The sequence below is a fragment of the Salvia hispanica genome, chromosome 5 (assembly GCF_029641045.1).
Source record: "Salvia hispanica isolate PSC_SH4W2 chromosome 5, Shi_PSC_v1, whole genome shotgun sequence".
Lineage (NCBI taxonomy): Eukaryota > Viridiplantae > Streptophyta > Magnoliopsida > Lamiales > Lamiaceae > Salvia > Salvia hispanica.
In genome coordinates this window covers 1264411-1286697 of record NC_142696.1, presented here as the reverse complement: position 1 = coordinate 1286697, position 22287 = coordinate 1264411, and the positions used below count along the sequence as shown (strand labels likewise).

The 22287-nt window shown below is 40.6% G+C and overlaps 2 protein-coding genes and 1 pseudogene across 2 annotated transcripts; 2 read left to right on the top strand and 1 right to left on the bottom strand.

The window, feature by feature from the left end:
• Positions 1-309: 309 nt before the first annotated feature.
• On the bottom strand, positions 310-2495 carry LOC125191166 (uncharacterized). Its single transcript, XM_048088657.2, has one exon. The coding sequence runs from the start codon at positions 2480-2482 to the stop codon at positions 503-505; it is 1980 nt and encodes a 659-aa protein (XP_047944614.1). The 5' UTR covers positions 2483-2495; the 3' UTR covers positions 310-502.
• Positions 2496-8014: 5519 nt separating this feature from the next.
• Positions 8015-8828, top strand: LOC148924150 (uncharacterized; annotated as a pseudogene).
• Positions 8829-16725: 7897 nt separating this feature from the next.
• Positions 16726-18846, top strand: LOC125190073 (ABC transporter G family member 9-like). Its single transcript, XM_048087270.2, has 4 exons — positions 16726-16818; positions 16899-17703; positions 17772-18079; positions 18162-18846. The coding sequence occupies exons 1-4, from the start codon at positions 16741-16743 to the stop codon at positions 18825-18827; spliced, it is 1857 nt and encodes a 618-aa protein (XP_047943227.1). The 5' UTR covers positions 16726-16740; the 3' UTR covers positions 18828-18846.
• Positions 18847-22287: the final 3441 nt, after the last annotated feature.

The following is a 22287-nucleotide window of genomic DNA, read 5'->3' as shown; positions in this document are numbered from 1 at the left end:
TGCAGGACTGAATCTCATGAACCAAACACACTACAAATTTAATCCCGGATACAATCTTGCAAACCGAACAAAATACAACAAATCCAAATCAGCCTTGAACCATCCACAAACAATCCAAATCAAGATACATTCCTAACGTAAAATCCTATATTAACTCATTAATCACTCTTTCACTTACAAATACGTGCAAAGTGTCTAACTGGAATGTAATAAATGAAACTTACATATATAGTTATGATTTTGAAAAATGTAGTTGATAAACATTTTAATGGATTGAGAGGTTGAATCACTTGACGCAATTTTAAAAAATATTGACAATAAATGTAATTTAGTAGTACCAATCTAAAAAAAAGTTCTCTACAAAAATTCTAAAACATGTCCAAATTCAACTCTAATATTAACCAAAATGTCTTCTCTAATAAAAAAAAAAAGTAATATAGGCATCCTTGTTTGGCTTGTAAGTTTTTTGTATCAAAACAGAGAGAGAAGCATCACATCACTCCTAAACCTTCTTCTCCCGACGCTCCTTGAGCCGCTGTAAAAATTCCTCTACCTTCTTCACGAAAACCCTATCCGACTCATCAGCGTGCTCCTTTTCCGATGCCCAACATAGTATAGCGTCTTCTTGCAAAATGCCTTTGTCGTATAGAAGATGCAAAATCTTGGGAAATAGATATTCATATTCTGTTGTAGACTCTACACACATTTCTTCAAACTTCAGTAGCACCTCAATCTCTTCATCTATGCTAGGCAGGAAATACTTCAAAAGCTTTCCCCAAAGTTCAATCACACCATCAGTGATCTGAAACAGTTCATATGCAGAGTTATCATGGGGAGTGTCCACGGCATACTTCATCATCGCGTAGAACAACGCGCTGGCAGAATGAGTAGAATCCAGTTCATACAACAACCTCAGTGTCGTAACTACTGATATTATACGCTCTTCTTCTATATCTTCGTGTATAGTCTTTAGAAAAAATGCCTCAACCTCCTTTTCGAAACGGGCATAATTTGATATATCTCCATTGAAATCAGATTCATCGCCAGAATCGAGTCCCACCTCTTCTGAAGTACTTTCCGCGTTTGATATATCCAGTTCATCAGTGGCAGATGTGATCATTTCAACAAGCTGATCGGCAGAAATTGGCGCCATTGAATGCCTCCGTTCTTCTTCACCAACTGACCAGATAAAACCAGCCCCGCCAACCTCAGATGCAGCCTGCATTTGCAAGTCAGATACCGATGTGATTTCTACGTTCCCACTACTATAACCAGCATATAAATATTCAAGCTCTTCATCACTGTCTGAGTCTTGTATGACAGGCTGTTGGAGTAGAGAAACCTTTAAGTAAGCAGGCACAACAAAATCTTGCCCAATTACGACATTGAAAGATAATACGGTGCCAGCTTCAAGAACCACTCCGGACTTCATGGTCACCCCATCACACACTATTGCATGCTTTAATCTACAGCCATCCTCAATCTTCACCTTATTCCAGATGTAGCATCCATCAATTGAAACATTTGATCCAATGACACAGTCTTCACCAATGACAGAATTGGAAACTTCTGAGTGCTTTCCAATAGTGGTGCCACTTCCAATAACAGGATAAGAAGGCCACCTCTGTATTATATCTTTGCTAATAGTGTCATAGCTCCTGTAGCTCTCCACCCTTTCTGCATAACTTGAATGAATTTCATGGGTGAAAATTTTGTAACGCTCAAGTTCATCATCAAGTAACACCTGGACAAGACGGCGTAAATCCTGGTAGTCAAAATAGTCCTTGAAAAGTTCCAGAACCACTGGAGAACATATGTCAATATAGCAGTCCTGCTTATCATTGAGAAGAGGAGTGCGAGTCGTATCAGACTTTGAAGTATCATAATATAAAAGCTCTTTGGTTTCAGGGTCAATTGCCATAAACAGCTCCTGATTTGTTGCTGGAGACGACGGCTTTGACTGTTTGATTACCATAGTCATTACTGCAATGCTATCCCTCTTCTTTCTCTCGTTGTGTTGTTTAAGAACCTCATCTCTTTTCTTTCTCTCTTTGTGTTGTTTAAGAACCTCGGTTAGTGACATGTCGGTCACAGTATCCCCAGTTACAAGAACAAAATCTCCATGTATCACATCCATATCATATATCGAGCGTAGAGCATCTCCAGTACCCATGGCTTTGCAAGACTTGATTGTAGAAACAGAAAAGTTTGGCTGATTGAGCCAGTTGGAGTTTTCCAAATAGTCAACCACTTGGTTGGCATGAGCAGAGCAAAACACGAAAACCTCCTTAACTCCAGCAGATTCAAGCCACGACAAGGTGTATTCAATCATAGGTGCGTTCACCAGTGGCAGCAGTACCTTGGGGCGTTCGAGGGTAATAGGGTGGAACATAGTGGCAAAGCTATCGGCCAACAGGATGGCCTGCAAGGGCCCTTCCCCTCCTGCATCTCCGCCTCCCTTGCTCACTTTCTTCGCCACCATTGCGCAGTCACCAAATTTATGCAGCTGTTATGCATCACACGAGAAAGCCAAAAGTGAGTGCGCAAGAAAGATTTATGAGAATTTACATAAAAGAAAGGAAGGGAGGAAATCCAAATCATGCCATGCCTACGAGACAAGTACAATGTACACAACCATTACACAAATGAGCACCATGCCATAATTCTTTTGCCAGGATACTACTATAAACTTAAAAGTCTTTTAGAACAGAATTTATAGCACTCGATAAACTGCGACTGGTGTATCTGAAAAACTAAATACGAGAAAGCGACTGGATTGATTGTTAAAGTTTTGGTTTAAACTGAGAGCAGACTTCTTCAATACTAAGGGTAATGAATTGTGATCAATGATATTATAGACTTAAGGGGAGTGTTAGGGTGCCACCACGCCTTAAAATAAGGCCATACCACATTCCTAGCCAATCATTTGTACACGTGGACGAATAATAAGCTGTCACGTGGCCAAAAAAAATAATTTCAAGGATAAAAAAAGAAGGCCAGCAATATTTAACACCTTATACAGCAATCTATATCCAACACGTTAGACAGTAATCTATAGATTGCTGTCTACCATATTGAATATTGTTGTGTAGCGTTTATAATATTGTTGTATAAGTGGTGTCACGGTGTCATTTTAAGAGGAGTTGTCATTTTAACACAAACCTATAGACTTATAGTAGCAAATTGAATAATGAAGACGATATCAACAATTTAGCATCTACCAAATTGAACAATGAAGACGATATCAACTATGCAGCTATACAACTCCGGCAAATTGAATTATGAAGACGATATCAACTATACAACTATAAAACTCCGGCAAATTGAATTATGAAGACGATATCAACTATACAACTATAAAACTCCGGCAAATTGAATAATGAAGACGATATCAAGTTATAAACTGTACAAATTTAGCATGCACACTATCTAGCTGTGGCAATTCAACATAACCAGGGCTAAAATTCCACCATTAGATGCTAGTTACTACGCAAACAACGAAGCAAAATTAACAGCGTAGGCGAAATTGAACTAATTAGCCAAAATCAGCAAATCAAACAAAAAAAAAATGATAAAAAAATGGACGCGCACCAGAAATCGGAGCCGGAGAAGATGAATTTTCCGGCGGGAGTGTTATTGATTTGATATTTGTGAGTTATGTATTCTACCCCCTTATATAGGACTTGGAGTATAATCGAAAGAATAAATATAATTACCTACTTCATGAAAAGTTTTATTTTTAATAAATAGGTTAAAATGGAAAGAGTTTCTATTTTTTTTGGTAATCAGAAGAATTTATTCGTAATTTTCTCATGATTTAGAATATCTTATTTATTATTTTGTCATATCTTTAATCTTTTGCTATGGCTTAATGTGATTTACCGTTATTATTTCCATATATTGTTAGGATTAGATTGTTTTATAATTTGATTTATTTTTTTAATTTATTAAAGATTTCTTTTACCATGGAGTATATATCGTCATATCTTTTATAATTTGATTGTTTTATTATTATTATTATTATTATTATTATTATTATTATTATTATTATTATTATTATTATTATTATTATTATCAATAAATTAAATTAAATTAAATATTAATCATTCTCATTATGTATCTCTACAGGAGAAACCGATTTCTCTTCTCTCTCCCACCAAATTCAACTGTAGTATTATCCAAAATTAGTTATAACACCCGTGCTATGCACGGGCCAAATAATTTTTACGTGCTCATTACATATTCTCAATAAATCAACATAAATGAGGATTAATAAAAACCACAAGTGTTACATGCATACATATGTTGATCAGACAACCACAAATTTAACAACGATACATATGTTGATTAGAACAATTATGTATACTTATTTCAAATAGAACAATTATGCTTCCACATACGGTAAATGAGACAAACTCAAAAGAAAAGTGAGACATCTTTATTGAACGAATAGACTATATAAAAAACATGAACATAAAGCAACCCTAAAAAAAAAATACTACTAATATATATTACCCACATTTTTGAAAAATATACACTTTGTTTTGGTTGTGGTTCTGTAGGTGCATGTGGTTGTGTGTGCACGATTTTTGTGTCTTTCACCGTTTGAGAGAAGTGAGCATGTTGGCTTCGTGGAGGCAACGATAGGAAAATGAGAACGCCAGAATGGGTGATGGACTGATTTCTTCTCTTGTTAATTTTTTCTTTCTTTGTCACAAATTTCTTTCGCACAACACCTTCGTTCTCTTATTTTTCGAAGAATGCTAAGATGGATTATCTGATTCTCTAACTTAACTCTTCTAATGTAATTAGGCTGTAATGATGATTCTGTCACTTGCGATGCTCGAGAATTCCCTTTTACATTACTCAAGATTGATACACTAAATATGACCGTATAAGGATAATAACTTTTCAAAAGTACAACATTATTAAAATTGAGCAAAAGAAATGATATAAAAACTCAAAAACCAAAATACAAAAGGAATCCTAATTCATAAATATTGGTAAATTTATTACTATTAAATATCATACTATTATACTACTACTAATCTCATAAATTATTACAAAATAAAAAATTAATACTAAAAACCGCCACCCATCAAATTAAACTGAATATCATACTATTATTATTATACTAATCTCACAAATTATACAAAATAAAAAGTTAGTAATACTTGAAAACCGCCACCCATCTAATTAAAATAACAATTATACATAAAGTTAAGAAATAATTAAAACACAAAATTGAACAAATATAGCCCAAGTCATTAAATATAATAACCTAAAAATTTTGTTTTCTTTCTCTTCAACCTTTTCTCTGTTTCATTTCATTGCCTCAATTCGAAAATACAACAAACCCAGTTGATGAAGCCCATTTCCTCCGATTCCACCAAAACCATCGACCTCTTCCACCGTCTCTATCCCTTGTCGCCGACTTCCTGCCCAATTCAATTTCGAAAGTTCAATGACAAAGTGGTTCCTCAGGTAAATTATTACAGAAAAGAGATATAATTAGGAGTTGCAGATGACCGAAACTCAATCAATTTAAATGCAAACCTGAAATTAACTAAATAATATATATGTAGGTGCGAATTCTTCAGGCACCCTCTTTCCTCTCAGTTGGGTTTTTCCTTTTGATTTAGCTTATTCGATGGCACAACTCGCCGCTTAAGACGAAGATTCCCTTGACGTTCTACGTGACAACATTCGTCTGCTGCGGATGCTGCTGCTTTAGTTTCCGGCGCTTCTCCATCTTCCAGATAGAGCGAGGCATTGAAAAGCGTGGGCGAATGGTCGGATCTGCCGAGATGGAAGGTGTTCATCCGCTGGTTCAACCACACCAGTGGCCATTTGAGTAAGACAAAATAAGGAGCACTCCATAGTAGTACTTCTAATTCTGTTTTGTGTATCACTTCATCAAATATTTATCATAGTGTTCAAACTTCCTATGTAACCTACTTCTTGGGAAGACCTGCAAAATAGGAGTAATTTCTTGGGAAGAAGCAAAATTTCTGGAGAAGATACAAAAGTCTATTATGCATACATATACACACAGCTATATATACACGCAGCTGCAGCCCTATTAACTTGTGCAGCTTTGCATAAAAAAAAAATGGACAATACAACCAAATTTTTCCTTCCTTATCATTTTCCCGCCAAAATTAGCTCCCAAAAACTATCCCTTTGTATAATGAAAGATGTCTACTCTAATAAAAAAAAATTGTAGACATCTTGGAATTAAATTAGTACTATTTGATCTTTAAATAAATTATTTGCATCTAATTAAAAATATCGCTTTAATAAAATTATCCAATTCAAAGCAACACATCATTCTTCGGCAAAGCTGAAAGAATAAAGATATATTAACAACTCAGCCCAGCATTTCTTTTTTAAAAATGTGCATGTTGAGCTGTGACGAGCGCGATGGGTGTTGAGCATAAAAGTGAAGAAGATAACAAATAAAAGATTCTGAATATATTATGTCTTCATACATGGTATCATTCTTCTCTCGAATGCTTGTGCTGAATGCTGTTTCTTTTGAGTTCATTTATTGATGAGAAATCGTATTCCTTCGAGTTGTCAGTTGTTGAGATAATACTCTGATTTTATTCAAGCCATTCCATTTATTTTGAGCTATGGTCGAGTTTCGTTGTTTTCCCCTTTCTTTCTTTAATCCTCCCTCTAGTCGCAGTCGCAATCAACCGTGTTTTCTATCCTTAGGAAATGTGTTAGGCACATTCATGTGAAACATAAGAGTACGCACAACATCTAAAATATGACGATGCTTGCGCTCAGCTACCCCATTTTGTTGAGAAGTGTGAGAGCAAGAGGTTTGATGAATTATACCATGAGATTCACAAAAGTCTTGTTCTTTTCATAAAGTTATAATAAAATACTATATAATTTTGTTTATTTTTGTTTTTTCATAAATTTCTGTAAAAAATCAGTTTAAAATTATTAAATAATACTCCCTCCGTCCCAGATTTATAGTCACATTTTGCCATAAAAGTCCGTCCCACATTTATAGTCACATTTAGAATTTTTCATATTTAGACACAAAATTTTAACCCATTATTCACTAAAATTACACCCAAATGCCATTATCTACATTAAAATAAATCAAAACAAAAATAAAAAAAAAACCAAAAAGTCAAAGAGGGACTTACCTTCAACCAACTCACTTCATTTATTACACATCCATCATCTCACTTCATTTATTACACACTCCATCTTCTCACTCCACCATGTTATTTCATTTATTACACACTCCACATCTCACTTCATTAATTACACACATCATCAATTCCTTAAAATTCGTGCCATAACTAAATGTGACTATAAATGTGGGAAGGAGGGAGTAATATTTATATTTGATTTTAGAATTGTTTGAGCGTTGTTAAGAATAAGAAATAATTGCAGCCTAATATGATTCCACCCTAAATAAGAACGTGACATGAAGTAGATGAATCATGAAAATGGCTACGCAAACTATTTGATCCAGCAATATTTCCATATTTTTGTTGTAGTGATTTTCCATATTTTCACATTTTCATCAATGTAATTTAATAGTGATTTAACTTTACAAATATAATAAAAATGTAAGGTCATTTTGTTTATACAATTTTTATTTGTTAATTTATCTTTATTCTCATCTTTGTTCTTTATAGTACCATGACTTTCAGTATTTATGTATTTTGGTTAATTTGTGTTTATATAAAATACCTATTCAAATCTGTGTAGCCCGTTAATATGGTAAATACCGGTGTATTCTTTGATAACAAATACTTACTTCTCTCAAATCTCGGTATATATAATATATATGAAGTGGCGGATCCAGAAATGATAAATGGAGGGGGCGAAATATATATTAGTAGGTTGGTTTAGGGCGAAAATGATAATTTTTTTCAATTTTCGGAGAGACGTCGGGGCAAATAGAGGGGGCGGACATAGTAATTTTACGTCCGGATAAGAAGAAATTAGTCGCACGGAGGGGGCGACCTCCGCCACTGTATATATGTCAATCTCTCCTAGTATCCTCTGCATCGACTTCTCTTTCCCTCACATCCATAATCTGTATTTACATTTGGATCACAAAAAAGAATGTCGAATTCGCTGGTTGATCGACACTAAAGGGAAGCGAGTCTTGTTCGCGGAGGCAAGCAAGGACTGCGTGGACTTCCTCTTCCACATACTCTCGTTGCCTGTGGCCACCATCATTCACCTTCTCAAAGCCCAAGAAATGGTGGGATCTTTACCCAATCTCTACAAAAGCTTAGAAACCCTCAACGACGCCTACATACTACCTAACCAGAAAAAGGATACCGCCAGTCTCTAGTTCCTCGGTTCCTCTTCTTGCCCTCCCTGATTCTCATGATCAGCTTCACAAGGAACTTTACAGATGCTGCACCTGTGTCAATCCCAACTATCTTTCTAATGACCCACGCGCCACTTGTCCTTCATGCCATCGCCATCTTACCGCCGAAAGAGGGCGGTTTGGTGAAGGATGTGGTTACTTACATGGTCATGGACGATTTGCTGATCATGCCTATGTCTATTATCACCTGCGTCACTATGATTAATAGTATGTTTAATATGAAGGATGTGGGTGCTTTGGAAGAGAAGGTTGTCACTTTTGGGATGGATGAGGTAAATGCACTGTCTTTTTCTTTTGTTATTTTTCTTCTAAAATAGTATCTGTATTTTGTATATCTGGTAGGCCTTGAAGCTGCTCAAGGCTTCTATGGAGAGCAACAAGGTTTTGACTGATGTCTTCTTTTAGATGAAGAAATGCACCAGAATAGTGTCCAGTGTTGTTGTTTATTCTCTATCAATAAATGGCTACTTTCTAATGTCAGTTGATTAAGCTAATTATTAAGCACGTCTGCCAAAGATGGCTAATTCCGAAAATATAGACAAATCTCATTCGCTAAAACAGAATACAACAGTTTGATGCTATTCCCGGAAATACATAGTCAAATAAGGGAATTGATCCCCTGCTTTGTTAAAATCACAGGCTACTATGGAACTAAACGCAGCCATTTTCACTCAAAATGCATCTTCCTTTTCATTTATCACTGCTGCACAACACCCAAATTAATATTATCTGCATTTTTCTTAATATAATATTTGTGTGTAATGGTATTGAATATAAAAATATTATCATTATAATTGAAAAAAAAGTGCTGATGTGCGGGTCACAAGACGGCACCCAAATTGATGGTGTATCATTATTTTCCTATATATTTGGACTTTTTAATAATAAATGGAGTAGTATAATAATTTAATCAATATACATGTATTTAAATAGAAGGGAAGATGCGATTAGAGCATCTCCAATGCAAATAGGCCAGCTATAGGTCAGCCACTCTCTCTCCTTGCCACGTCAGCAGCATTAAACAACCACCTGCCACATCAGATTTAGGCCAACCATAGGCCAGCCGCAATAAAAATAATTCAAAAAATACTACATTTACGGAATTAAAATCACGATTAAATTACGGAATTAAATATACGACACATATACGGGAAAATTAATTCATTTCATAAAAAAAAGTACAAAGATTAAAAAAAAATACATGATTAAAAAAAAAAAAATCCATAGGCGAGCCCCGCCACTCTCTACTCCTCGTCGCCGTCGCCGTCGTCCTCGCCGTCACTGCCGCCACCCGGGGTATCCGAGCCCACGTCGGAACCCCCCATCTGTGCCCTCGCTGCATCCAAATCAACCCGCATGCTCTCGAGCATCGAGTGAAGAAACATCTTCTCCGTGGGGTCAGTGGCAGCCCTCCAATCTTGGAAGATCTTGTACATCTGCTCCCGCGTTTTTTGCCGCGAGAAGAAGGTGAACTCGGGGGCGGGGGGTGCCGAGACGACCTCCTGGGGCGATAGGGGGGATCCACTCCTCGCTGCCCGTTGCGCCCGCTTTTGTCCAACCGGGCGAGGGTGACGAGCAAATGATGGAGGGGACGGAAACTCCTCAGCATCCGGAGCATCCGGGGGGAGGTCGTGGGATCCGCCGCTGCTGCCGCTGTAGTCGCCGGAATAGTTTAGCCTCTGCTTCTTCGGCCACCCAGCGTCGCACCCCGCCCGGAACTTCTCGGAGTCCTTCAGGCGTCCTCCTTATTCTGCCCACTAGTGAGCTGACGGAGGGCGTTGGCGTACAACGCCGAAAAACGGCCGACCGCGGCCCTGATGCGCTCCCACCCCTTCCGGACCTCCTCCCCGCTGAAGTCCTTCCCGTGCGGGCAGTGCCTCTTGTAGGCATCTCTAATCTTCGCCCACATGTTGACGACCCGCTGGTTGTTCGCAACCAGTGGATCGTCGCACACCTCCAACCACCCCCTGGCCACCCCGGCGTACTCATCCTCCGTCCACTTCCTCCAGGTGGTGGTGTCGTCAACAGCGGGCTGCGACGACTCGCCGACCGCCTTGGCCTTCCCCTTCGTCTTCTTCTTCTTCGCCGCTGCGGCCCGCCCCGCTGGAACGGGAGTGTCCGGATCCCCGAGATCGATCCCCATGTCATGCAATGACAAAAGGTCATCGCCAGTGAACTGCGTCTCAACCTGGGTCGACGTGTGAGACGAAGCCGTCAAAAAATCCAAAGAGGGACGATAGACCGTGTCCCCCCCTCGGTGAACCCTGCATCCCGGGATGCATAACCATCATCTGCTGCTGCATCTGGGGCATACCTCCCTACCCCTGCCCGCCGCTGGCCTGTCCGCCGCCCGGCATACCCCACGGCATCCCCCCTGGTTCCCACCCCCCCGGCGCTCCGGCCATCATACCCATCAGCTGATTCCAAGGGACGTTAAACCCTGAGCCCATCTGCCAGCACATCTGGCCCCATCCAGATCCCACGGGTACCGTGGGAGTCTGAGATCCACTCGTCGCTGGACTGGACTCGTTGTTGTGATCCATCGCTCGATGATGCTCTTGTACAGAAATGTAGAGAGAGAGAAAACTCGTTAAAACAAGTGGTGCAAATGAAAATGAAACTAAAATCACGTTTATATAGGTTTTTTTTTTTAAAAATGGAAAATACGGCGCTGGCCGATCGGCACGCCACAATGGCGGCCAGCGCCACACCATCGGCTAGTCCACGCCAAAATTTTGGCCGATTTCCCGCTGGCCGACTCCAATGCTTCGGCTAGCCGACCGGCTAACGACGCGAATCGGCTAGCCGGCATTGGAGATGCTCTTAGTTCCACAGCAGCCCCTGCTGTGATTTTAACACAACAGGGGATCCATTCCCGTCAAATAATAGGGGAGGATCCCTTGCTGTGGCTTATATCACAGCAGGGGGTGCGGTGCTTGAAACGCCAAAATTTGTGAACAAAACACAACAGCTATACTAACTTTTTTATGTTTAATTCACATCATTTTAAACACTATTTTATTCAATTAAAATGTAAACCGAACTTAAAAAGGAAAGACGTTGGCATGTTAGAGTATTTCACAAATTTTGTTGCGTAATCGGCGTACGTCGCAGCCTTTGTTGCGTAAACCATCCACGTCTATCTATGCAGAGCATCTCTAATAGCGGCTAGCCCACCGACTAGCTGATTCGCGGCGCTAGCCGAACTACTGCGATCGGCGAGCGGCGAATCGACTAGCCATTAGGTGAGCGCAGGCCGATTTGAAGGCGCTGGCCGCCATTGCAGGCTGGCGATCGGCCAGCGCAATTTTTTTTTTTTATTTTATTTTTGAAACACTATATATTCGCGATTTTCACGTCATTTTCATTTGCACCACTTGTTTTAACGAGTTTTCTCTATCTACATTTCTGTACAAGAGCAACATCGAGAGATGGACAACAACAACCAGTTTACTCCGGCGACGAGCGGGTCTCAGACTCCCACAGTACCCGTGGGGTCTGGATGGGGGCAGATGGGCGGGTAGTACAACATGTACCCTTGGCGGCAGTTGATGGGAATGATGGCGGGCGGGCAGGCGATGTCGGGCAGGGGCAGGCCAGCGGCGGGCAGGGAATGCCGGGTGGGGAGGTACGCCGCAGATGACGCCGCAGATAATGCAGCAGATGATGGGGATGATGCCGGTATGGCAGGGGGGTGCAGCCCGGTATGCAGGGGTCGCCAGGGGGGGGGGGGACACGGTCTATCGTCCTACTTTTGACTTTTTGACGGCTTCGTCTCACACATCGACCCCGGTGGAGACGCAGTTCACTGGGGATGACAGTTTCTCATTACAGGAGTTGGGGATCGGTGTCGAGGAGGCGGACACTCCCGTTCCAACGGGGGGAGTAGAGCGGGGTCGGGCTGCGCCGAAGAAGAAGAAGAGCAAGGTGGTTGGGGAGTCGTCGCAGCCGGCTGTTGACGACACCACCGCACGGAGGAAGTGAACGGACGATGAGAACGTCGCCCTGTCCAAGGCGAACAACCAGAGGATCGTCAATATGTGGGCTAAGATTAGAGCAGCCTACAAGAGGAACTGCCCGCATGGAAAGGACTTCACCTGGGAGGAGTGCCGGAAGGCGTGGGTCGATTGTTCCAGTTGGCCGATTTTCGGACTTGTACGCCAACGCCCTCCGCATGCAGACTAGTGGGTAGGTTGAGAAGGACTGCCGGAGGATAGCGGAGAGTATGTTCCCCAAGCCGGGGGTTTATAAGGAGTTCACCTACTGGAACTGTTATCTGGTGCTGAAGGACCGAGAAGTTCCGGGCGGGGGTCGCAGCTGGGTGGCCGAAGAAGCAGAAGCTGAACTATTCCGGCGATTACAGCGGCAATAGCGGTGGTTCCCACGACCTCCCCCCGGATGCTGAGGAGTTTCCGTCCCCTCCATCGTTTGCTCGCCGCACTCGCCCGGTTTGCCAAAAGCGGGCGCAACGGGCAGCGAGGGGATCCTCCCCCCTATCGCCCCAGGAGGTCCAATCGGCAACCCCCCCAACCCGCGCTCACCTTCTTCTCGCGTCAAAAAACGCGGGAGCAGATGTACACGGTCTTTCAAGATTGGAAGGCTGCAACTGACCCCACGGAGAAGAGGTTTCTTCACTCGATGCTCGAGAGCATGCGGGTCGATTTGGGTGCAGCGAAGGCACAGTTGGGGGGGCTTAGACGCGGGCTCAGATGTGGAGGTCCCGGGTGGCGGCGGCAACGGCAGCGACGGAGACGGCGACGACGAGAAGTAGAGAGAGGCGAGGCTCGTGTGTGGAAGCTCGATTTTCTTTTATTATGTAATTTATTTTTATTTAATGTAATTTTTTTTAATCAATGTACCTTTTTTTATTTAAATGAAATTAATGAATTTTCTCGGGTATGTCTCGTAAATTTATTTCCGTAATTTGTCATAAATTTAATTCCGTAAATTGAATTATTTTTATTGCGGCAAGCTTGTGGCTAGCCTATTTGCTTAAAATGCTGATGTGGCCGGTGGAATTTTAGTGCTGATGACGTGGTAGGGAGAGAGAGTGGCTAGCCAGTGGCTGGCCTAAAGCCATTGGAGATGCTCTGGAGGCAGTGTTTTGGACTGCCATGTGTCACACTTTTGGATGGGAAAGCCATCTTGAGAAATGGAAAGAAATGTTGGTTGAAAAAGTTAGTAGGATGTGAGACTCATATTAGTTTTATAATAAAATGTGAGTGAATTGAGCTAGTGGAATGTGAGACCTACATACTATTTATGGTAAAAATGAAACGTGACTCTTAATTAAGAACGGCCGAAATGAATAAGTGTGACTCTTAATCGGTTACTGCGGGGGTAATAATAAAGCAAACTCTACTGGGCTAAAAATAGGTCCAATGCAGAAAATTGGTTTATCAGAGAAGATTAAACACTCGTATATATACACACATGCTTGGGACTAATTTTCTGATTATTTGATTGCTGCAGAGCAGGATCTTGGAATCCGGCGATAGCTCACTGGCGGAAGGAGCTGTGGAGGCGAGGCACGACGGAATGAGGGGTGGAGCGGCGGGATGGGCGGTGGTCGTGGCGGCGCCAATTTGGAAGAGAAATAGAGAGAGATGGTGGCAAGCGAGACGTGTCGTGGTTGGTGGCTAAGCTCGCCGAGATTGAGGGTATGTTTGATAACCCGGTAAATCCTAGAAAATGACCCATTTCCTTGGCTTTTCTATTGTTTGATGCACTTTCCCATTTTTTGAAGAAGCCCACAAAAACACTTCAGCCCTCATAGGCCCAAGAGTGTAAACTGATTTATCGGTGGAAACTTATAGCTGCACAAGACGATTGAATGGGCTTAATTCAATTTAGTGTGGTGTATAGTTGATGGGCCAAAATTCAAATAAGGCTTGGTTGGTGGATTTACATCCTAATCAAAACTCTTTGTATTAATATTAATCTAATATGTTACGTTTATAGTACTATATGTCTGTGTGAAACAATGTTTTTTTTATAAACGTATGTGTGAATTTATGCAATAGGAGTATTATATGGTTAACTTATATTTAAATTGCTAGCTACCATTAAATGATAGATATTAGATCTTCAGATTAAGGGTTAATATCTATCATTTTCGAATATCAATATATCCAATAAAAAAATATCAATTAGGATATTTATGTCAACTAAGAATAAAGTAATTATAACTAATTTTTTAAAAATATCTCAAAAATTTAAATACATATAACTATATTGATTTCAACTAGCAAAATAAAGATTCAATATAAGATGTGAGGTTCGTTGCAACGACGAATCACATAATTTATTAGTCGAGCATAATGATGACAACAAGTTGAACTAGATGGAATTCAGTACTCTATAAGGCAATTTGTCGAGCCGTTGTATCAAACTAGAAACTTAATTCCAGCGAATGAATCTTCGGTTGAATGACTTCAGATCGTAACAGTTTGCACCGTGTAAAATTCTTAATATCTTGTCCCACATCGACTTGGTAACGATCCTAGCTCACCTATAAAAGTATGGATACCCTCCCCCTTATAAGGTCTTTTAAAGGGTGAGTGACCCATTTCTAATATGGTATCCGAGCGGGCCCAAGTCGATGATGGATTTAACTCTTCTCCTCTTTTCAAGGGGTGAGTGACTAATTTCTCATACACCGTGACACCAGCCATAAATCGTAACTAGAACATCCAGAAAATAAGTCTTGATAAGATATGATAATTGTACTTGGGCATTAATACGGGGAAGTACCAAACATTTATGTAGATGATGAAGCTCTAAACTTGCATTAATCTATTAATTTTCTTGTATTTTATGGTCACAGTGCAAGCATGTTTATATATATGGATAGAAAAAAAAAACAACTTAAATGATTTGTGTTATAGAGGGAAGAGAGTTGTGTGATGGTATGAGAGGAGAGATAAAATGGAATGAAGAAATATACTCATGTGAATCAAACTTCATGTGCCCTATCCTTCTCTCATAGATTTTAATGCAATTGCTCATTGATCTAGTGCATCATTCAACGATAATTTATTTTGTAGAAGAAATAAAGTCATTCTTGTTAATGGAAGAAGAAATAATGCTGTGATTAAGAAGATGTAATAAATAATTTCCTAAAGTGTATAATTGATTCCATTAATAATGTAATTAATACCTTAAATTAATTAATCATTATAAATTTATTGTAAATGTAAAATACCTAAAATATCGTACATTATATATACAATCTTTGTTAATTCATCACTACCCTATTTTTATATGGTACATTAAACTCATCAATTCCAAAAATTAAGAACGAAAATGATATTCATTAATCTCTCATTAGTTGCCAATCAGTAATCATTTCATACATTTAATTAGTCACATCAAAAAATAAAATCTAAAATTGTATTTAACCTTCTCATTCTCAGCATCTCAAAAACCCTAATGAGATACTAAACTCTCTATCACAATTACACCATCTAAATTTTGATTAGGTGTATTACCTTGTAGAGTAAGATGAGTTAAAGCGATGGTACGTGACTGGTGCATCTAAAACTGGAAAAATATTTATATTACAGAACACTTTGGGGGATCAATTAATTTTTACCAAGGTTGAATACATATTTGAATTTGAAATTGAAGTGGGGAAGCTATTTTTGTAATACTGATCAAAATAGAGCAGAAGCATACACATTTGGAAACATATTCTTAACTCTCTTCTTGGGTTCCCTCTCGTGAGTTTCATTTTACATTTTCTTCTTTTCCTTGTTCTTCTGTAGATCTCATCGTCTTAGACAGCAATAAACACCCCTTCCTTCCGAGTTAGAGGTAATCTGTGTGTGTATAATGTCAGATAACTCATTTTAGGTTTTTTAGGTTTTGAGAGTTTAATTGACATGTTTGGTAGGGTTGATAACCCATCTAGGGATGGAATTTTACGCCACATTAACCCACCTTTATTGGACTGTTTATATGATACAACTAATTAGGGTTAGTTAAAATCATAAATTTAACTTTTGAAATTTAGATTTATTCGCCCTCCACATATAATTAAATTTTATTACTAGTTTTTTTCTCAATGTTAAATTCTTCAAATCCTTGTCCCACATCGGCTTGGTGATGATCCTAGCTCCTCTATATCACCCTTACATAGGGAATGTCACCCTTATATATAAGGAGCTTATTACAAAATATGTAATCAATCTAGTCTTAGCTAGGCTCGAAGCTACAGTAGGATAAATGTAGTACTCCTATTATATCTGTGCTTTATCTAACTATTTCTTGGAGAATAGCAAATAATCTTGAGTTATGAAATAATATGAAAAATGCATCACGATTGTTCATTTGTAGGAAGAAAAAAAGAAAGTAGATTGATTGATATGGCCGACCTCGAGGCACAGCAGGATGACCAATCCTCGACCATCTTAGCCCGACCAAATCTGCCTGTTACACTGCAGGTAACTACTTCGATGCTGGAATGAAATAACTAATATAGCTTCTGGATTGAAATCCTAATAATGACATTTAAAATTAGCAGTTTGATGAGGTAGTGTACAAGATAAAAATGAATGAGGGAGGATGGTCAGAGTTGATGAAGAGGAATGCGGAAGAAGAAGAAAGAGTCATCCTTAAAGGGATCTCCGGCAGCGTGCTGCCCGGAGAGATGCTTGCAATGCTGGGGCCCTCGGGCAGCGGCAAGACGACCCTGCTGACCGCCCTGGGCGGCAGGCTAGGCGGCGATCTCACCGGGACCATCACTTTCAATGGGCAGCCGTTGTCGAATGCAATGAAGCGCAAGTCAGGCTTCGTCACCCAAGACGACGTCCTCTACCCTCACTTAACTGTGACGGAGACGCTCGTCTACACGGCCCTCCTTCGGCTGCCCGGTTCCCTGACGAAGGCGGAGAAGGTTGGGCAGGCAGAGGCTGTGATTGCGCAGCTTGGCCTGTTGAGGTGCAGTAACAGCATCATCGATGGGCCAGTTGCGAGGGGGGTATCCGGGGGTGAGCGGAAACGGGTGAGCATCGGACAGGAGATGCTCACCAACCCGAGCGTGTTGTTCCTTGACGAGCCAACCTCGGGATTGGATTCGACCACCGCCCAAAGAATCGTTTCCACGCTCTGGGAGCTCGCAAATGGGGGCTGCCGCACAGTGGTGATGACCATTCACCAACCCTCGAGCAGGATCTTCCATATGTTCAGCAAGGTTCTTCTGCTTTCGGATGGGAATCCGATGTATTTCGGCAAAGGAGCCGATGTCTTGGAGTACTTTTCTAGTTTGGGGTTTTCCCCGGGGATGGTTGCCACGAACCCAGCTGATTTCTTGCTGGATTTAGCAAATGGTACTCCTTTTTTTTCTTTTTTTTTGTGTAAGGTAAGAATTGAGTTAGTATTGTTGCATATCTTGTAGGAGTGGCAACGGGCGATACCGATGAAGACCTAGAAGAGGTTAAGCAGAGATTGGTGACTGCTTACAAGACGGCCACTGTGAGGGAAGAGCTATCAGTAGCCGATTATGACAGTGGTGCTCTTCCAGCCGATGATGATAGGCGCTGGTCGAATCCATGGATTGCTCAGTTCTCGATCTTGCTGGGGAGGGGGGTCAAAGAGAGGAAATATGATTCCTTCTCAAGGATTAGGATTGTGGAGGTTTTGGTTGCTGCCCTCGTCTGCGGACTCCTTTGGTGGCAATCCGACATCGACCACTTGCAAGACCAAGTACGTAATTTACTAGTTTGAAAATGGAGTAGTAACTAACCCTGCATCTATATGTTTTGATTGATAATGCGCATGCATATAGGTGGGGCTCCTATTCTTCTATGCCGAGTTTTGGGGGTTCTACCCCATGTTCCAGACCGTCTTCGCAATCACTCAAGAGCGTATGATGCTCACGAAAGAGCGAGCATCGGGCATGTACCGCCTATCATCCTACTTCATGGCCCTAAACCTCAACCTGCCCATGGATCTAGTCCTCCCCACCATCTTCTATGCCATGACCTACACCATGGCGGGCCTCAAGCACACTGCCGGAGCCTTCTTCTCGGGCCTCTTCGTGCTTCTCTACAGCGTCCTGTGCACCCAGGGGCTCAGCCTCGCCATTGGGGCAGCCTTGATGGACGGGAAGTCTGGCGTTACGCTTGGAGCCATCATCGTCATCACCTTTCTACTGTCAAGTGGCTTCTTTGTTCAGCATGTCCCTATATTCATTAGCTGGATCAGGTATATTTCGATCAGCTCACACACCCTCAATCTCCTGCTGTGGTCGCAGTATGAGACTGAGGAGACCTTTCATTGCACCGCAAACCACACTTGCCTAGTGAGGGATTTTCCCTCCATTAGAGCTGCATGGATTGGCGGGACTGTCAGCGCCGTGTCAGCCTCGTTCGTTGCCATGACTGGGATGCTCGTGTTTTATAGGCTCATAGCCTATCTTTTCCTTATGAGACTCAGTGTCCCTAGGAAATAGGCTTTGCTTTCCAAAATTTGTTGTTTAAGGCATTAGATCAAGGGGAAGTAGCTTGGTAGACAGTCATATGTGTAACAATATTTGTATTGCTACTATTTGGTTTCTTCTAATGAGTATCATTATTACTATAAGGTTTCGTATTATACTGCAAATGTTAATTGTCGTGATTTTCAAACGTCGTCGTTTAACAGAGGAAGTTGATCACAATAATGGTTCCCAATCTATTGTTTCGGGATCCTTTAAAACAGACGAAACAGTATACTAACATAATGAATAGGTCTTAGAGTTCCTTGAATTTGCATAATCAACAGCTAACATAAGGAAGTTTTGCTGAATTTTTTTAAGAGAATCAACAATGGTTCCCAATCTATCGTCACGGAATTTGAGTTGATTAGTACCTTACTAATTCCCAAAGCTGAAGCATCCGGATGCGATGGCCGTGTTTCACTGCCCTTAGCATCTTGTCTGGATTCTAAAGCTGAAAGAACCAAAACTGTGAATCAGTGTTTATCAACTACTATATGTTTTCACATATTCCACTATTTGAAATACCAAATTATCCAGAAATGGAGATTCAGATCTACTAAGTTGGAAAAAAGGAAACTAGCTGACATTGCAGAGAATACAAATTCAACCTACAAGGGCTGGATCAGCATTCACTCCAACATCCATCAAAGCATCTATGGGCTTTGTTCTCCAAAAAAGAGTGTGGACCCACCCTCCTTGGTTGCTGCAATGGAAAACGATGAATCATTTTTGGCAGGGGGCGTCCGCAGCATATCTTCAACTGCTTTCGAGCGCACTTTCTGTAATTCTTCCTGGATATTCCAGGATTCAGATGCAAGAGAACTCCGTCTCTGGCTGGCAAATGATTTTGCCTCCTCCTCGTCCAGAATTCCTTCCACCTCGACCTCCTCTCGTACTCCTCGAGCTTCTTCTGCCTGCCACAGAATCTGACTCATTGTTGTAGTAAGAGTCTCTCCTCAGTCCAGATTATTGCAACAACTTGAGAAAAGGTTGTGATCCTTCTATACTTTATGAAGAATTCCTAGTAGTCTCAATTCTAGACTCAAAGCTCAAGAGAAAAGAGCTAACATCAGGGACTTTCCATGGCACTACTCTTGAGGTCACAGCACACACCACTGGATCATAATCCCGCCCTAGGCCTCCCAAGATGTGAAGTATCTGTTCATCATTAGAGATTTTGCAGCCAACTGATCCCAGAAGATCAAATAATGTCTTCATGGGAAGGGACTCCTCCTTCATATTCTGGACCAGCTGCCTATATTGCATCACTTTAGCAGTGGATCTACTTGCAAAATTGGTTTCCAAAGCACTCAAAATGTCACGAGCTGATCTCAACCCAACAACATGGACCAGTGCACCTTCTGAAAGTGATGACAAGATCCATCCAGCAAGCTGTCTATCTTGCCTTTGCCAGGTTTTAAACTCTGGATTTTCCACCATTGTTCCTTGGGTTGTACCAGGAACGTTCATCGGAGGAGGAGGAGCTTCTTCAGAGAGATAGGACTCAAGTCCATACCCCCACACTGCTATCTCCACTTGCTGTTTCCAAATCAGAAAATTTTCATCTGTTAGTTTGAATGAAATGGGTGGTATTTGGGTAATACCGGGCAAGGCTGACAAAGGAATTGATGTGGCGTTTGAATCGCTTGATTCCGCCATTTTTAAGTTAAAAGATAACGCGGAAGCAAAAGTAGAGCAGAGACAGAATCATCCTGATCCTGCTCTGATACCATGGAAGGAAACAGGGAGAAAAGACACTTGGAAAGCAAAATATATTGTAGCTAAAAGAGAAATATTGAAAAGGCTACTATCTCATTCAAATCAGAAGTTCAATACACATTACATGTATATATAACCTTATCAAGAAGTATCTGGAACTTTTACTAATTCAAAATCAATAATGATAATCATCAATTTATCTGACTAATGATAACAGTAACTTGATCAATTCTACCTTGCAATCCCTCATACAGCCACATCTCTATATGAGAGCTTGTGGTCCTTCACACTAGCTGGATTCTTTCCAGCTATGCATCCAAGTGATATAGATCCACATCCAGTACATCTGGTCTTGTGTGGATCTTGAGCACCAACGGAATGCACTGAGTCATCACTTTTAGTACCAGCTCTCTGTTCCTCCATCACTGCAACTTTAGCTTGAGGTTGAGCCTCTTCACATCCTTCAACTTGAGTGCACTTTCCACAATTCTTCCTGAATATTCCAGGATCCAGATGCAAGAGAACTCTGTCTCTGAAATACAATAAACAAAGGCAAATGAGTAAGACATATAGCAAACGAAAAGGTTCGCTTCAATTGATTGAAATAAGCAACTAAACATTAATGAAACCACAATAAAACTTTGGCATAAGATTGCCTCCATACAGATAATTCACATATGGATAAAGACCTCATAGTGCGAGATCAGATCATCTGATGCAGATGACATTGACTGAATACGGCGTTCGTTCCTTGAAAAGTTTCATAGTTGTAGTCAATGGGGTTCTCAATTCAACATGTTCTGTTGGAGATGCCCAGGGAGGCCTTTCCTTCATATAAGATCTGGCCATATCTCCAATTTCCATCTGCATTAACAAAGGTCAACAACATTGTACACATATCAGGATTTCTTTACAAGGCAAGGAAACCTTCAGAACTCAAGAAGAAGCAAATGAATTTTTTCAAACTATGATTGAAACTCCAGAGTTGAAGAAAAATGACTTTCTCTGAAATCTATCATTTTAATTCATGACTAACACGGTCAATTGCAGCAGATTTAAGTACAAGTTCCATGTGCCAACTCTGATGAAACAAAGAGCTGCATAAATAATTAAAAAGGACTCAAACAAAGGATTGCCACTATATATCCTAGTATAAGAGTAAGAAGTGTTCACAACTGTGCCCATGAAATTTTCAACTAGTAGAAACTGAGACTGCATCACTAAAATAGCGATAAAGATCACCTATCCATGAGTAAATAATGGCCAGTGAAATTTTCTTCTTCTTCATATTCAATCCTAGCATTTCATTGTTTCCTCTTCCATCAGTTTCGCTACAAATCATTCCAATAACTATGCTACCAGCTCCAAAATTGCCTAGTGCCAGAATTACAATAGAAAAATATATAAAAAGAAAAAAACGACCTAACCTAATCAAGTTGGTTATTCAATGCTATTCTGATTTTGGTAATTTTGGATCCAAATTCGAAATAGAAGCTCTGTATTTCGTCAACCGAGATCATGAAATCTATCAAAAAATCTAATTCAAGCACGTGATGAAAAATCTCAAATTAGAAGAAACAAATAATGCTGCGTTACCTCTCAGTTCTCGGGAGGGATGCAAAACGCAGCGTTTCATTCGATTGCTTCATCCCCTCTTTAAACAACAATTTTGATTACTCTATACTAGGGATGTCAATTGGGCTAACCCGCTCGG

Coding starts and splice junctions, on each gene's coding strand:
- LOC125191166 (XM_048088657.2), bottom strand. CDS start 2,482: ATGGTGGCGAAGAAAGTGAGCAAGGGAGGCGGAGATGCAGGAGGGGAA.
- LOC125190073 (XM_048087270.2), top strand. CDS start 16,741: ATGGCCGACCTCGAGGCACAGCAGGATGACCAATCCTCGACCATCTTA. Junction 16,819..16,898: donor ATCTGCCTGTTACACTGCAG/GTAACTACTTCG, acceptor TAAAATTAGCAG/TTTGATGAGGTAGTGTACAA. Junction 18,080..18,161: donor TCGACCACTTGCAAGACCAA/GTACGTAATTTA, acceptor GCATGCATATAG/GTGGGGCTCCTATTCTTCTA.